This window comes from Doryrhamphus excisus, linkage group LG14, assembly GCF_037039965.1.
Source record: "Doryrhamphus excisus strain RoL-2023G ecotype Guam linkage group LG14, RoL_Dexc_Guam_v1.1, whole genome shotgun sequence".
In the NCBI taxonomy this organism is placed as follows: Eukaryota; Metazoa; Chordata; class Actinopteri; order Syngnathiformes; family Syngnathidae; genus Doryrhamphus; species Doryrhamphus excisus.
In genome coordinates this window covers 14,590,610-14,607,883 of record NC_136370.1, presented here as the reverse complement: position 1 = coordinate 14,607,883, position 17,274 = coordinate 14,590,610, and the positions used below count along the sequence as shown (strand labels likewise).

At 39.5% G+C, this 17,274-nt stretch overlaps 1 protein-coding gene and 4 long non-coding RNA genes across 5 annotated transcripts; 4 read left to right on the top strand and 1 right to left on the bottom strand.

Annotated features, from left to right (window-relative positions):
• Window positions 1-139: 139 nt before the first annotated feature.
• Window positions 140-2,736, top strand: LOC131139939 (uncharacterized). The gene is made up of 4 exons (XR_013629798.1): window positions 140-319; window positions 970-1,011; window positions 1,336-1,449; window positions 2,479-2,736. It is a non-coding gene; the product is annotated as an uncharacterized LOC131139939 (long non-coding RNA).
• Window positions 2,737-4,240: 1,504 nt separating this feature from the next.
• On the top strand, window positions 4,241-5,299 carry LOC131139941 (uncharacterized). Its single transcript, XR_009132322.2, has 4 exons — window positions 4,241-4,373; window positions 4,640-4,669; window positions 5,006-5,104; window positions 5,189-5,299. It is a non-coding gene; the product is annotated as an uncharacterized LOC131139941 (long non-coding RNA).
• A 1,302-nt stretch (window positions 5,300-6,601) lies between these two features.
• On the top strand, window positions 6,602-8,078 carry LOC131139940 (uncharacterized). Its single transcript, XR_009132321.2, has 4 exons — window positions 6,602-6,751; window positions 7,531-7,548; window positions 7,625-7,729; window positions 7,837-8,078. It is a non-coding gene; the product is annotated as an uncharacterized LOC131139940 (long non-coding RNA).
• A 1,940-nt stretch (window positions 8,079-10,018) lies between these two features.
• On the bottom strand, window positions 10,019-13,084 carry LOC144901702 (uncharacterized). Its single transcript, XR_013629764.1, has 4 exons — window positions 12,922-13,084; window positions 12,482-12,502; window positions 11,329-11,481; window positions 10,019-10,227 (listed from the first exon to the last, which is right to left on the bottom strand). It is a non-coding gene; the product is annotated as an uncharacterized LOC144901702 (long non-coding RNA).
• Window positions 13,085-15,386: 2,302 nt separating this feature from the next.
• LOC131139938 (interferon alpha-inducible protein 27-like protein 1) lies at window positions 15,387-17,248 on the top strand. The gene is made up of 4 exons (XM_078796116.1): window positions 15,387-15,521; window positions 15,625-15,654; window positions 15,753-15,914; window positions 17,047-17,248. Exons 1-4 carry the CDS (start codon window positions 15,419-15,421, stop codon window positions 17,130-17,132), a joined length of 381 nt encoding a protein of 126 aa, XP_078652242.1. The 5' UTR covers window positions 15,387-15,418; the 3' UTR covers window positions 17,133-17,248.
• The last annotated feature ends 26 nt before the right edge of the window (window positions 17,249-17,274 follow it).

Below are 17,274 nucleotides of genomic sequence, written 5' to 3'. Positions count from 1 at the left end.
GATACTCTTTCAATAAATAAAACACGAGTCTCGAATGCGTGAGATGAGTCGGTCTCACTGACTCACTGGTAACGAGTACCCGTGATTCATCTCGGCCAAGACGAGGAAAGAGGAGTTGATCTGAGCCAAGTAACAGGAGGCGGGGGTTGCGAGCGAGTGAACGAGCTAACGAGCCCTCGTTATTAACGGTTCGTTCATGATTCGCACATGTCTCTTCGGCATTTTAGCAGAAAGACACATTCAATAACGGCGATCTCTGTGACGTTCAGAACCATCTTGACGAGTCTTTTGTCACAACACTAAGACCAAATGGGACTGCGTGAGTATATGTTGCAATTCAGCTTTTTAATTGTAGATCTTTAATCATTTAGAAAGAAATCTAGTTAATTTCACCTTACTGTATACGTAAGACTCAGATAGGCGGAACAACTGTCGGTTTTTTTATTAAGGTCCAAAAAGCAACAATTCCTACAAGGGCTATGTCGCGGCCGTAATCCACGCCACTACTAACTGCATCATGCTGTTTTTCTCCGTCACTTTCTGTCCGTCACACATTTTCCTTCCCCACCCGGAACATATCTCTCCATGGCACCATAATACTATAATAATAATAACCACATTACTATAATAATACTGTATGAGCAAGTTAAGTACTGCACTGTTACATAGAGTTAACAATAATAATGCTGGCAAAAAGGAGGGTAAATCAAACCCAAGTCCAGCATACAAATGACCTTGTGTGACTAGTCATGTAGTAGGAACATTAATATGGTGCTCATGTTACAGTATGTTTTCTCCAACACTTTTTTTCTGTCTCATTCGCATTGAATGTGGATTTTATTTTTATTTTATTTTTGGAATGTATACATGTAGTGTAATATACTTGAACTGAACTTCATCGTAAATTAAAGTGACAGTATTTGGAGATTGACTGTGTTTTATGAAAATTTGCCCCCTCTTATGTTGCAGTCACAGCACTCGCAGTTGCAGCAGGTACAGCAGGTGCGGCAGGTAAGCATTATCAGTATATTAGACATATACATAATACATTTTATCACAAGTTTAATGATGCGTTGTTACTTTTTATGCCGGGGGTCTTGAACTGAATTTACCCGGAGGCTGCTGGGGGTAGAGTCTGAGGAAGACTGGGCTGAATCAAGTATTGGGAGTAGGGCTGGGAATCTAACCTCCGGGTACCCCACAAAGAATGTGACTCTGCAGGTCGCAAGTGGCCCGTTGGCCGTGAGTTAGAGACCCCTGGTTTATGTGAATGACAGCCAGTTATGCTCAAGAGTTAGTGACTGTGATTTTTGGTGTTTTCTTGCTTTTCACCAGGAGGGGTTTTGTTTTTTGCCCCTGTTGCTCTTGCAACGATTGGTTACTCTGCTGCAGTGGGAGTGACCGCAGTGGCCAATGCTGGACTGTTAACAGGCACAGCGGCAGTAGCAGGTACAGTATATTGAGGCCACGTCCACATGCACACAGATATTTTAACTAATTAAATTCCAGACATTTTAGACAATTTTGAGTGATTTTTCAAGGCACACAGTATATTGTGTTCTATGGCTATATAAACATGGAACCTACCAAAAGAAAGATTAGTGTCTTATCTTTCATTTAAAAAAATACAATTATATCTATTTATATAGGTAGGTGTCAGGAAGATATCAGTTCACGTCTAAAATAGGGAGAAAACCAGCTTTTTGTGCTTTTTGATACATTTCAAACAAATTTGTTGCATTTGTGATGTCTGAAATATCTAAACAACACAAAAAGGGTTGTTCACAACCCTTGTTGTACATCAATATAATCAGATAATTTATATACAAATATAAAACACCATGAACAATTTACAGTTTTGAGGATACAGAGATGAGGATGCTGAGGTTCTCATTGGGAGTGACCAGGATGGATAGGATCAGGAATGAGTACATCAGAGGGACATTACATGTTTGAGGCCTTGAAGATAAAGTCAGAAAGGCCAGACTGAGATGGTTGGGACATGTCCAAAAGGAGAGATAGTGAATATATCGGTAGAAGGATGCTGCCAGGTAGGAGGCGTAGAGGAGAGAAAGAGGAGGTTTATGGATGTAGTGAAGGAGGACATGAGGGGTAGTTGGTGTGGAAGAGACAGATGTGGAAGACAGGGTTGGATGGAAGAGAATGATTTGCTGTGGCGACCCCTGAAGGGAAAAGCCAAAAGAGAAAGAAGAAGAACTATTTACAGTTTTAACATTTGGAACTAAACCGTGTGTGTGCATGCGTGTGCATGTGTTAAAATGTTCCTAACCTTCTGCGCGCGACTCTCCTCCATGCTCCTACATCACCTCTTAAAATAATAAAATAAAAGACGTATAAATACGTCCTTGGGATTGGGTAAACTATAGCGGAAGTCTTTTTAGTAGGTGTTTCTAATATCGAAATATGTGCCTAGGATCAGTGGGAAACACTGATCTAAAGTGTGACATCTCATTTTAGGTTCAGCTGGTGCGAGTGCTGCTGCTACTGCACCTGTCGCAGGCTTGGTGATGGCTCTCTTCTGAATCCTTGACCACCGAAGGACCATCCTAAAACATGTCTCCTATTTCAATTGTTAGGATTTTCACCACCTTTGGTGCCATTATTCATGTTAATGTGAAACAGATGTCAAGCCTAAGTTATGTCCAAATAATATGAATGGAAATGTTACGGTTGCAGTGTATGTGTGATATTTTTGTGAATAAAATGTCACACATGTGTGTGTGTGTGTGTGTGTGTGCAAGAATGTTCCAAAGTGCAAAACATTGATATGAGGCTTTAGTTACATATCCACATGGTTTTAGTTTAAACTGAAAGGTCACGATCAAGGCTCAATTACAAAGTTTTGGGATGATACAGGCCTACAGCTACTAAGTACTATATTGTTCCAAAAGATGCACTGGAAACAAATAGAAAATGGGTTAAAACTGCACATACACATATGCTAATCATACACTAAACACTTTGGTGAAACAGTGTTGAATCAAAATGAATACTCATGGTCTCAAGGTGTTGATAGAACTGGTCAACTAAATATTGATTCCAGCCATCCAATGAGGTCAATCATATGTTCCATATACAATATACGTATATGTTTATAAGTTAATAAATAACGCAGTGTAAAGTAGTTGAGGTATCATAAAAAGTGCTATATTCATGAAATCCATTATCATCTTCTGCTACAGCAGATCACCTCATGGTTTAACTTATGCATTTAGAAATGTGTTTATTTAAGTTGATATAACCTGATGTCCATGTTAATCATTCACCCATCTAAACCAAATGCATGAGTGGAAATATGTAGTCTAAATAGAACGTCTACTCAACCCAGTGGCCCCCACCAACCTTTTTCTGTGAACAGTTTCATTTCTTGAGAAACGAAACCTAAATGCTCGATTGACTGTTTTATCCAGCCAATAAAAAGTCACTTGTGTTCCTGGCCAATCGGGGAAGTTCGGTTCGCTTCATGAACGGCCTTTAAGGGCGGTGCTTCTCAGGTTTTTGCTGCCATAGTTTTTTTATAGTTATGATAACACAACAGCGTTTACCTTTACTGCTCGTGCTGAACTGCACTAAAAATGATAAACACCGTATATAGTTATTGTCCCCCTCCCATCCTTTTCCTGTAATCACTTTCGTTTCCTGTGAAATGAAACCCAACCCTTGATTGACAGTCCTCTCCAGCCAATAAGAAGTCACTTGTGCTTCTTGCCACTTTTTCCTGCCAAGGATAGTTCAGTTAACTCGTTCAGTCTTTTATGAGCTTTCATGATTCTTCTAGTCAGGTTTTTGCTGTTACAGTTTTTTTTCTTGTTGCCTGTGGTGACTACATGGGAACATGTACAATTATTGAAAACTAAATATTTATCTAGTTATGACAACACACCATCAACCTAGCTTTACTTCCCATGCTAAACTGAATTTGAGACATTTTACACAATTGTTTTTAAAATGATAAACATTGTATGTAATTATTCATGTCCGACAGTGCTAGACATATTCTCTCTTGTTAGTTTTATAATAAAGACATGTTTTTTTATTTTTGATTAATTGGTTTGTCATTTAACATGAGTTGAATGATTCTCCTCAATAATGACCCCTCCCATCCTTTTCCTGTCAACACTTTCGTTTCTCATTAAATGAAACCAAAGACTTGATTGACAGTCCTGTTCAGCCAATAAGATGTCACTTGGATTTCAAATTACATTTCAAAGTGATTAACATCACTTTGATTGCATAATGTTGTCCTGCCTATAAATCCAACAACTTTCTTGTTGGGACAAACACAGCATTGTTGGGTCATACAAGCATTGTATCCAGACGAAGATAAGCACAGAAAGACAAAATGGGACTCCGTGAGTAACTATTATCATTCATGAGCCTTTTCAGAGGTAATTCCCTCCTTTACACAGATTATAATACTCACTTTTGACCGACACTGTCAGGTATTGCTTTTAGAGTATGTTTCTTATTGTATTGTTGTATTGTATTATTTGCATTGATGTGTGGTATTTTGGCAAAATGACAAAAAATGAAAAACTATGAAACGACTATGACAACTAGCGTGAACAAATTGAATATTGCATTGAAAATTAAAACTCCTGTCTGTTTTGTTTTTCAGTTTTCTTACTTTTTGTTGGTGCAGTTTCAGGTACGACTTTTTCCAACACAAAAGAACCATCCTTATAGTTTTTAATACCGCTGTCATACCTCATTAGGATTGAGATTAGTTTATACGTTTTTATCTTTTACGGAATTTCTGTGACTTTGGGTGAAAAACGAGGTATATCCTCGACTACTCAATCACAGGAGACATACAGTATACAGTATACAGTATACAGTATACAGTATACGTACACATGCACATGTAAACTCCACACAGAGATGTTCCAACATAAACAAATGACACGCTGTCTCAAGTCAATGGATGTCGTTCTTGAGCATTTCCTATCAATATTGTTATTATATCCTATGATTTCCTATGCAGGCCCAGCTGCAGTGATTGTTGCACCCGCTATTACGGTCGCCGCTGCTGTCGCGGTGACCAGTAGCACTGCAACGGCAGCAGCCACTGCAACGGCAGCAGGTACATGACTGACGGACAGCTGAACAAATACTGGAACATGAATTTAGATATGAGTTTTTAATGTGCTCTGCCTTTTCATTTTAGGCATTGCAGCGACTATCTTGTGAGTCTTGAAGGACCATCTTGAACCATGTCAAACCATTTGAAATGCTCCAACGCAGCACCCTTGGAAAGAATAAAATGTAACTCCCCTAATGTGTGTGTGTGTGTAAGAATTTTTTTTCTACAGTGCACTAATGCAAGGACCTCAGAACGCTAACATCTAATGATAGATAGATGATAGATAGTCAGATAGACAGATGGACAGATAGATAGGATTGACAATATTTTTGCAGTTTGTTACTGTGAAAGTGCTGTTGAAATGAAGTAAACCTGAATTGTGTTCTTATTATGGGCCTGCAAACAAAGCACAGCAGGCCACCCATTCATTTTCTATGCCGTTAATTCACACTAGAATCGCAGTGGTATGCTGGAGCCTATCCCAACTGTCTGTTTTCACCCTGGATTGGTGGCCAGCCAATCACAGGGCACATATAGACAAACAACCATTCACACTCACATTCATACCTATGGACAATTTGGAGTCGCCAATTAACCTAGCATGTTTTTGGAATGTGGGAGGAAACCGGAGTACCCGGAGAAAACCCACGTATGCACGGGGAGAACATGCAAACTCCACACAGAGATGGCCGAGGGTGGAATTGAACCCTGGTCTCCTAGCTGTGAGGTCTGCGCCGCTCCCTTATAATAATAAATAATAATGTGGAGAATGATCTTCTCCACTGTCCTGCTCTCTACTCTCTGCAGTAACGTCTCTCAAATAACGATTATTAACATATAATACTGTTAAGAACCGTGTTTAGAAAAGGTCATAAACGGGTTTTCTACGCTCTAACTACGAAAATATGATATCAGTAAATGAGGAATCCATGTAAATTTATACAGGGTCAGGCAAAATGATCTGACACATTTGTAGGTTAAATAAAAGGCAAATAAAGTAAATAAATAATAAAGTAAAGTAATAAAGTAAAGTAATAAAGTAAAGAAACAAAAAAGTGTTGCAGTGAAGCAACAACTCATAGTAGTTAGCACTTTTTAAATGATATCCTATTTCTTCCTTGATCATCATCATTAGTTTCACATCATCAACATTTCAGACACTTACTTATTTGCTTACTTATTTGCTTACTTATTTGCATGGAACAACTTTCACATCCCATTTATAAAACAACAATAATTCATTCTTAATGAGATATATTATCAGATGTTATACTAATTTGCTTTGTCACTGCTCAAAGTCCATAAAGCAAAGGACATGCAGACCTTTTTACACCACAACAGCCTTCATTTCAGTTCTGGGACCAGGACGCAGTAATGAGGTCAAAAACACACTAAAGTTCAGATAAGAAGAAAGTGAAAGCCTCTTCCGCGTTGCAAGTATCGGTTGTCTCGACTTTGGCCTTGCAATGCGCCTCCACCCACAAGTGGCCTTTTTCTTGTCAAGTGATCGGCAGCCAATCAGAGGGGCTCACACCAGTCCCTCTCCTCAGACATAAAAGCTCCCAACTGGTTGGCTTTTCAAACCAACACTTGGCATCACTCAACGCTTGACTTAAAACCCAAATTCAAAAAAAATCATGGGAGCCGGTGAGTAACTTTTACTATTTATTCTATGATTACACTTTAGACATGAGCAAATATGTACTGTAATTTTGACTGAACATATACGTAAATACAATGGTTGATAAATGACAGGCAGCATTTAAAAGATCATGTTTGCAACTTATTATATTATACATATTATATGTATGTTATCATCTCTGTGTGGAGTTTGCCTGTGCAGTTTATTTTCTCCCCGTGCATGCGTGGGTTTTCTCCGAGTACTCCGGTTTCCTCCCACATTCCAAAGTTCCAAAAACTCCAAATTGTCCATAGGTATGAATGTGAGTGTGAATGGTTGTTTGTCTATATGTGCCCTGTGCCATTTTTTTAACAGTCCCACACTGTACTCCTTCATTAAGAGTCTAGTTTGGAGTTGTTGTTTTTTTCCCCTCCCCTCTCCGAGTGTTGTCCCCCGCTTCCTCCCCCCCTTCACCGCCCAATCATCCCGTCCTGTCACCCCTTGTCTCACTGCATAGTATGTTGTATATGTATGGACGGATGATTGCATAATTTTGCTTGTACTCCTGTATAAGTCAGCTGGGATAGGCTCCAGCACCCCCGCGACCCTCATGAGGATAAGCGGTAGAAAATGAATGAATGAATGTTGTCATAGCGCACCCAAAAGATGACATGGGAGCTGTGGTGTCTTTAAAATCTTTGCAGACAATAAAAAAAAAACCATGACAGACATTTCTCTACAAATATAAGTCATCTTTTAAATACAGTAAACAAAATTAATCAAGTCTTCTTTCCTTTTTCATCAGGCCCTTCTGCCCCTACAGGTAAGATTATATTTCATTTCAATGTTAATATTGTAGCATAAGGTGAAAAATCACATTGTGTCCCTCCAATTGACAGGAAACCCAGGAGGTTTTATGGCACACATACCTCCTGCTGGGGCGACAATTGGTTATCCCCAACCGAGCCCTGCTCTAGACCCCACTGGCCTCTCATTGCCGCCAGGTACCTCGTTACGTGGTCTTGTGGTGACCATTCACTCTCTACGCTCTTACAGTCACAGGAAATGTGTTCCTTCTCTTAGAATTCTAAAGTGTGACATCTCATTGTAGGTCCATCACTGAGTCCACCATCGTCGATGACTCCGAGGTTTTCCCCTTGAAGCTACGGCTGCTGTGTATTAAGCCACTGTTTTACTCCCTGGTGTCTATTTTAAATGTCAGTTTATTTTCAAGAAATCTGTATTCCAGTTCTTCTTTTGTGTGTGGAGGGCAAAGAGTAAATAAAATGCACATTTTTTGTGTGAAAAATTGAATACAAACCGTGTGAATAAAATGGTTATTTCTGGCTCTGATAGTGCTTGTGGGCTGTTGAATAAACCTGTCCCCACTCGACAGATACATGGCTAGTAAATATCATGGAATAACTTTATGGTCGCCCCTCCCTGTGCTGTGTGTAGAGCCCTGTGCTATTAAGAAAAGTCTTAGAGAAGATGGACAAGACAAGACAAAACACTTATCTCTCAGGAAATAACCCAGCACAAGTCAGAATTTAAGTAGAATTGACAATATTTTTGCAGTTTGTTACTGTGAAAGTGCTGTTGAAATGAAGTAAACCTGAATTGTGTTCTTATTATGGGCCTGCAAACAAAGCACAGCAGGCCATCCATCCATTTTCTATGCCGCTTATTCACACTAGAATCACCGGGGGTATGCTGGAGCCTATCCCAACTGTCTGTTTTCACCCAGGACTGGTGGCCAGCCAATCACTGGACACATATAGACAAACAACCATTCACACTCACATTCATACCTATGGATAATTTGGAGTCACCAATTAACTTAGCATGTTTTGGGAATGTGGGCTACCCAGAGAAAACCCACACACACATGGTGAGAGATTAGATTAAGAGACTAAAATATGCCTTTATTCGTCCCTCAGTGGGGAAATTTGCATTGCACAGCAGCAAGAGTACAGAATCAGTTAAGCAGTACAAAATACACAATATATAAAAATAACCAATATAAACAACCCAAGTATTAACAAAATCAACATTTTTTCCCAGAGTTATATACAATACAGTATGTAGATAATATGAAAGGAGATGAGATATATGACCAGTCTATACACTGAGATCTTGTTAGAGAGTTAATATGAGGCATTATGGAAATACTTCACATAGAACTTAGTATATTGCATTTAGGGCCCTTAATATTGCACATGGAAGTTGATCAGATATTGCACAATGAACGAATGAATGAAATAGAAATATTGTCAAGTATGCTCCAGCTGTATCCGCTATACTTCCACCAAGCACACACACACAGAAGTCCCCATGAATGTCCTCAATGCAAAGTTTAATCTGTAACCAATCAGAACACACACACACACACACACACACACACTGTGGAAAGTCCCTCTGGAAGTCCCTGCTAAACCCAACATCAGATAGTAGTGTTATAAACACACATCACTGGTAGCAGGGTTGGATTTAATCAGCTGTATTTATTATTGTTTGAACTATTATTGACTTTGAATTAGAGTGACTGCTAGCAAGGAAGATGATGGATGGTCAAAGGTTGATAAATACATTAAATACCATATGTCATGTTTTGTGTCTTTTCCTGATAAGCTTTTTCTGGATGTTTTTTTTTTACAGATACCTTAACCTAACCCTTGAATTTGTTCTTAGTGGTGTGGGTGTGGGTGGGGGGGGGTGTCATGCATTTGAGTGGTTCCAGTTTGAGCTACTAACAGAAAGAACTGGACTGAAGCCCAGAAGCTGCCACCACTGTGAGAACAACAAGTCCTTACAAGGAAGCGAAAGAAGGTCAGGAGGGTTCAACTTCTGACACAATTATTTATGTTGACTTCAGCCGCCCGTGAAACCTTCTTCTATGCACGTACAACACTTTCATTTCTCGGAGACTCTTTTCAATTATTTGCAACTCTTATTGCAGAGTCGGTGGGGGAGGGGGGCGGTATCATGATCTGCGTTGCTTTTCTCTTCAGGAGCTTCAGGTAGTGCAGGGGCGTCAAACGGCAGTTGGCTATGTGTAGATGTTGCAGGGTTCATGCGTCCCTCATGACTGAAGGTAGTCATCTGTGTGCTAATGACTGGGTTTTTCAACATTATGTCACTCTTATGGATCATCCTGTGTTCCCCCAATCTAAATCCAAATGAGAACATTTGGGGATGCATCGCAGTTTACAAAACAGAGAATGTGGATTTAAGGGATTTAATTGTTCTGTTCATCTGGCAATGCTGCAAGCAAGAGTCTGGCACACAAATACTTCAGTCACTTCATTTATTGGAGGACTTCAACACTTTAGCTCCTGTAGGTAACACTGAATCCATCTAGCTTGATTGAAATGCATATTGGTCCTTTTGAACCATGTAGCATGTGAAATAACAGCCTCAGAACACTCCTTTCCGACAACTCAGAAGAAGAGTCTCACCACATGGCCGGCGACAGGAGCAGCAGCAGAAGCAGCACCTGAACCTAAAATGAGATGGGACACTTTAGAACACTTAGAGCAGGACAAAGATGTACGTAGATGGAGAAGGACATCAATTACAGATACCAGATCAACAAAAAAGTACCTCCAACCTCCTAGTTCTTGTAGATAAATATGAGCATGACGGCAAGAATGCTATCTAGTAAGGATTTTCAAAGTCAAATATACAGCATATAAAGGAGAGTCTGTGGTGTGTTCACTGGTCAAAGAGTGAAAGATCAGCGAGAGTGGAAGATGTTATACTATGGAATGGAATGGAATGGCCTTTATTGTCATCATACAAGATGTACAACAAAATTGGAGAGCTTCTCCTTTCAGTGCAGTAGGCAAGTTTAAAAAAACAAAAAAAGTATATAAAGTAGAGTAAAAAAGACAATTTAACAAGATATATACAAGATATCCAAAATACACACATAGTATTGCACAGGAGCATATGCAGGAGCAGATATATTAATTTTAGTGCAATGATAAATGGGTCATAGTGCAAATAATGACTGGTGTATACAGATGAGTAAAGACATCTAGACCCGATATAAATATAATATATATAAATTTTACATGACTATCTTCCAATATGCATCAACCCTTTGGAATCCAGGGTAGGATTTATGATGTACCGTATTTTCTGGACTATAAGTCGCACTGGAGTATAATTTATTCTACAAACTATTGACCAAAACTGACATTACGTCCTCTTGGAAGGCAAGTTCTAACATTAATAAAAGAATAGAGAACAGGCTGAATAGGTGTAAGATATGCTAACACAATGGTTATTCAGCTACACAAAAAATAAACATTAACAGTAAAGGTGTCCAGTGTTCATGTAACATAAAGAGTTTTTTCATTTATAAGTCACTCTGGAGTATAAGTCGCAGGAACAGCCACCCTTTGAAAAAAAATGTGAATTATATTCCGGAAAATACGGTACTTTACTTTTGAGTTTAATGTTATAACTAACTAACACACCAATTTACACCATGTAAATATATATGCAGTGTGTAGACAGGACTTGGACATGAGACGGAGCATACGTCATACTACATCAGCGTAGACGGTGCACGTGAGGTATCCGTGGTGTACCGTACCTGCTGCTGCTCCTGCTCCTGCTAGCCCAGTCGCCACCATCCCAGTTCCAGACAGTGGTGATGCTGGTTGAAGAGTGGTTAACATACTCGCAGCATTGGGGTTCATGCCATAACCAATTGTTGTCCCAGCAGGGGGCGGAAAAAGCAGACCACCTATAGTAGCCCAGAATTATAAGTTAGTGGTGTATATTTTTTGCCATCTGTTGCCCAAAGGAAACCCGTCTGTCCTGAGCAGATGAACGTTCATGTTTATTCATTAGCATTCATCAAAAAATGGCTTGAGCTATGACAGGGTTTGCCACACATTTTTTTTATTTATTTGTGACGGCCCGCCACAGATGATTTTGGGACTGCCACAGAAGGATTTAGCGCTCCCTGTTATTTTACAGTAATCCCTCGGTTATCACAAAAAAATTGGTGCCAGACCACTGTGATAAGTCAATTTCCGTGAAGTAGGATTCCTTCTTTGTAAATGGAATACTTTTGTAGTTAGAGCACAGACCTTCTGTATATGTACACTTTGTAACAGTTTTAAAGCCCTCTAGACATGAGTTAACACCCCTATATTGAAAACAATGTCACAAAACATACCCATTGTTATTATTATTATTACCCATTCACACGTCAATTTGATGACATGACCCAACTCATGTTGTAATTTTTTTTTACTTTTTAAGTATTTTTATGAGTTTGCATGTTCTCGCCGTGCATGTGTGGGTTTTCTCCGGGTTTCCTACCACATTCCAAAAACATGCTAAGTTAATTGGAGACTCCAAATTGTCCATAGGTATGAATGTGAGTGTGAATGGTTGTTTGTCTATATGTGCCCTGTGATTGGCTGGCGACCAGTCCAGGGTGTACCCCGCCTCTCGCCCTAAGACAACTAAGATAGGCTCCAGCACCCATTGCGACCCTCGGATACCATAGCGGATAAGCGGTAGAAAATGAATGAATGAATGAAGTATTTTTACTGATTTTATGTAATGTTGGAAGAAATGTTTATGACTTCAAGCCCTGAAAGGTGGGAGGCTCACTGTTGTCACACTCTGAAAACCACAATTTGGATTGTGATATCAAAAATGCTGCTTTATAAGTACACACCATTTATATATACTGTGCATATTTAAAAAATGAAATATAAAAAAAAACTTACTCGCTGGGGTAGATGGAGAGGCTGTTGAAAAAGAATAGTGAATCAATTGAGTTCATCAACACCAATAAATGTTAAACGTTCCCAATGTTCTTTTTTTCTGTGCTCCATCAGACACACTCCACAACCCAAATTAAAGTGTTGTACATATTTCCACATTGCCAAATACCAGACTAAAACCCATGATCTTATATAGTATTAGACATTTTGCTATGTGTTAGTATTCAATGCACAAATCCAACACTGCAGATTCAGAACGAATAATGTTACTTTATATGTTTAACGTGTCTTGTAGCTCGTTTGCCACTTCCATAAAAAGGTTTAATAAAGGCTTAAAGGCTTAAAATACAGTATTTTATGCTGTTTTTGCCAACTGTGACGCATTTAAAATTCAACAAGAAGCAGGAAGTAATAAATCATGTCAAGCATGCGCAGATACTCACCTCCCATGTCGAAAGGCTTCTTTATTTTGTTGTGGTCGAAGACTAACCTTGAGGAGAAAGGAAACGCTGTCGACGCGTTTTATAGCTGAAAAGGGGCGGCGGTACGAAGCGGGATTGTGGCTCTCTGATTAGTTGCCCTGTGCAGCTGTGTGTGTCATAGCGAAAGTGAAAGTGCGCAGCGGGTTCAAAAACAATATGGTGGAGATCCAATAACAAACCCGGTAATAACTGGCTGCCGTCTTGAAAATAACACTTTGTGTAGAGAACAGCTGAACAAAGAAAATCATAAACACTTTGCTGATTATTAATTCAAAATGCTATTCATATTGCTACTTAGAAGCGTAGTAGATTTTTACCTCCATATACAGTATCAGCGGTGTCCAAAGTGTGGTTGGGGGGCCATTTGTGGAATTCATCTAATATTCTTTAATAGCTTGCGTCATTACAATGCAGTTTTTAAATGACTCTTCCAATTATAAACCACCCTTAGCAGCAACAACTGCAATCAAGTGTTTGTGATAACTTGCAATGAGTCTCTTAGAGCAGCTGTGGAAGACTTTTAGCCCACTCAACTTTGCAGAATTGTTGTAATTCAGCCACATTTCCGATTGAGGTGACAAAGAGACATTCTTTTTCAGGATGTTTTGGTAGACAGTAGAATCCATGGGTTCATTTACCATATCAGGGGTGTCCAATGTGTGGTTGGGGGGCCATTTGTGGAATTCATCTCATTTCTTTTAGTAGCTTACGTCATTAAAATGCAGTTTTTTTAAATTACACTTCCAATTATAAACCACCCTTAGCAGCAACAACTGCAATCAAGTGTTTGTGATCACTTGCAATGAGTCTCTTAGAGCAGCTGTGGAAGACTTTTGGCCCACTCAACTTTGCAGAATTGTTGTAATTCAGCCACATTTTAGATTGAGGTGACAAACAGACACTCTTTTCCAGAATGTTCATTTACCACAGCAAGTCTTCCAGGTTCTAAAGGAGCAAAACATCCCCAGACCATCACACTACCACCACCATATTTTACTCTTGCTATGATGTTCTTTTTCTGAAATGTGCCGTTACTTTTATGCCAGATGTGATGAGACACACGCCTTCCAAAAAGTTCAACGTTTGTCTTTTTTGTTTTGGAACACCGCCATGCAAGCCGTTTCTGTTTAGTGTCTTTCTTACACTGACTTTAACTGAGGCAAGTGAGGCCTGCAGTTAAATTGGATGTTGTTGTGGGGTCTTTTGTGACCTCTTGGATGAGTCATCACTGTGGCCGGCCACTCCTGGGTAGATTCACCACTGTTCCATGTTTTCACAATTTGTGGATAATAGCTGGAGTCCCAAAGCTTTAATAATGGCTTTATAACCTTTTTCCACACTGATAGATGTTAATTAATCTCGGTTAAGTTGTGTTTTATCACCGTGCAAGAAGGAAGCACACGCCTATAGAATTGTTGTGAAAGTGGAGCGGAAATAGCTGCTGCTCTTCACTCCTGCGGGTTGTGAGATAACCAAGCTTGCTAGAAGAGTTTCACATCAGTATTAGTTAGAATCTAATGGGGGGGGGTAAGCAATGTTTTTTTGTGAGAGCTATTGTCAGAGAGGTAGTTGTTGAACAAAAGATTTATTATTGAGGTTGTAGTTTGTAACAAATGACACATTATATATCAGTCTATATAATCCAATATGTCTGCAACAGGGTGCTGAATTTTCTTACATGGAGGCTACAAACATGCATCAACTCCAAGACCAATGGGGCCCCACATGGATGTGTGCTCAGCCCCCTGCTCGTCACACTGCTGACCAACGACTGTGTGCCAAAATATAGCATCAATCACAACAGAGTTTGCAGAGTTTGGGCCTCATCTCCAATAACGATGAGGCCTACTACAGTATGGACAAGACCAAAGGAATCATTCTACGGAGAAATCCCCACCTCCCCCCTCTGGACAGTATAACACAACCCCTTAATGCAAACTAGCTGCTGTTTCGGACAAAGACATGGCTTATTGCATTGACTGTTTTCACTCAGTTTTAGTGATACTTTCTATTCTTTATTATAAGCACTGTGTGAGAGAGTACCCATATCAATTCAATGTTCCACCGGAAGGCCCACCATCTTATTTTGTTCCACAGGTGGTACTCAAGACTAGTATTATGAACATTTGCTAGTATCTGTCGCCCTCTGCTGTGAAGAGATAGTACTACAATGTTTTTATCTAGTCATTCATGTAACCGGAAATGACGTTTTTGTCTGCGCTACATGAATTGAAATCTCAAAACGTCAGAGTGTAAGTACTTGGACATTTTACGTTTATATAAGTACACTTTTACATTAAAAGTTTATCTTACAGTATTTTGGTAGGAAAAAAACGTTAAAAGAAAGAGCCGTTTGGGAGCCGAAGAAGCGGCTCTTTTTTTAGACTCCCTAAAAAGAGCCGGAATTCCAATCACTTGAATGGATTGGATCTATTCTGGAGAAACGAAACTGGGTGAAATGACGCCCTCTTCAGTTAAGTTTCGTTTTCCAGAACTGTCCACTGACGGAAAACTCTATCCACAGCTGAAGTGGACGGAAATCATCTACGACATGGGATTGTGTGAGTACCTCTCTTTAGACTGCAATATCATTAGATGTAATACAATACTACAATACTGGCAATTTGAGCACTTGGTCTTAAAGTGTTTGTGTGTGTATTTCAGTGTCGATTCTTGCTGTTGCTGCGGGTGCAGGTAAAATGATGGAATAAGAACTTGTGGTATTTCTGAAGCAAATTGGGTACACGTACAGTATACTAATATGTTTTCACAAATGGTTCACTTTGGTCCAGGTGCTTCGGTTGCCGTGGCTCCAGTGGTTCTTGGAGCGATCGGATTCACCTCAGCTGGGATAGCGGCAGGATCCTATGCTGCAGGCATGATGTCAACCACGGCCATTGCTAATGGAGGTGGGGTGGCAGCGGGGAGCCTGGTGGCTGTTTTACAGTCTGCTGGTAAATACAATAATATGATGTCACACTCCAGAAGCAGTACAATTGCTGTTTTAGAGTATTGATGACAGTTTGCAGTCAAAATTATAACTGCTTCATACATTTTGAGAAATTAATTTGACCATACTGTAGACATAGGCGGTGTACAGTAATTAAGTAAACATAGTTTGATTCTATCTTTTCTGTTGTTGAGTAATCAGCAGTAGAAGGTCAATTTTCACCAAAAAGTATTGTTGCTTAACAAAATTAAGAGTAAACGCCATTTTGTAAAGCTTTGATTGACTTTAAAGGTGAGCCACGTATACATTGACCCAAATATTCCAATTGCAATCAGTTTATTTGCTCAAACGGAAATAATTTTACTTTTGTATACACCACATTCCGAAATAAAAGTGCCAATCCGAATGAATATATAATCGGATTCACAGGGGTGACAGCTATATTGCACCCACTCAGGCGGCGTTTTTCTTCTTCTGTTGTTTATTGGCGGTTGGCAAGCAGCTTTCGATGTGCATTACCGCCATCTGTGGAACAGAATCAAAACACTTCTATACTCCATTCATAAGTCAAAATTGTAAAAGGAATATATCTATATATAGCGAGTTTAGTTATAAAGTATTAGCAAGATGGAATTTTATCTTTTCCTGTTTAAATGTATCCCGGGTGCGTTCTTTCAACGCATGCTCAGATATGACGTAACATGCAGCTCGAGACGTTCAATTTAAAAATGGAGGCGAGCAATCGGCACTGGACTGCTGCGGAAAGTTAGTTTTTTTTATTCAAACTAAATTTCAAGATTGGACGAACGAAAAACTCGCAAGAAGTCGTTTTCACGTGATGTTGATGTTTACGCTTTACTGCGCATGCCTCATGGAAAATTGTTTTCGGAAGTCATTCGGAAAGAAGAAAAACTAATGTAAACAATCGGTTCTGAGCATGCGCGTGATTACGACACTTCCTCCTCTAGCTAATTTTGACTCCAGGCTTATTTTTAACTTATATTTCACATATGTGATATATTTGGTGGTTATATTATTAAAATACTTTGTTACCATGCAGATTCTTTGATTGTCAGTTTTCACCAAAACTGAGCTATGTTACAAATTACAATGCAGTGTTTTACATCTCACCGTAGGAATGGCTGGTCTGTCAGGCACTGCCTCTGCAGCTGTGGCCAGTGCAGGTGCGACTGTTGGAGGACTCGTTGCATTGATCATCTGAGACCAAAGGTTTTTTTTTGTCAAACGGATACAACTATTAGTTATTCAAACAGGAGAACCTTTGTTCATACAAAGGTGTTCACACGAAAATCACAATAAAATCTCAGCAATCCGCAATTCATTTTTTTCATGTTGCTTATTCT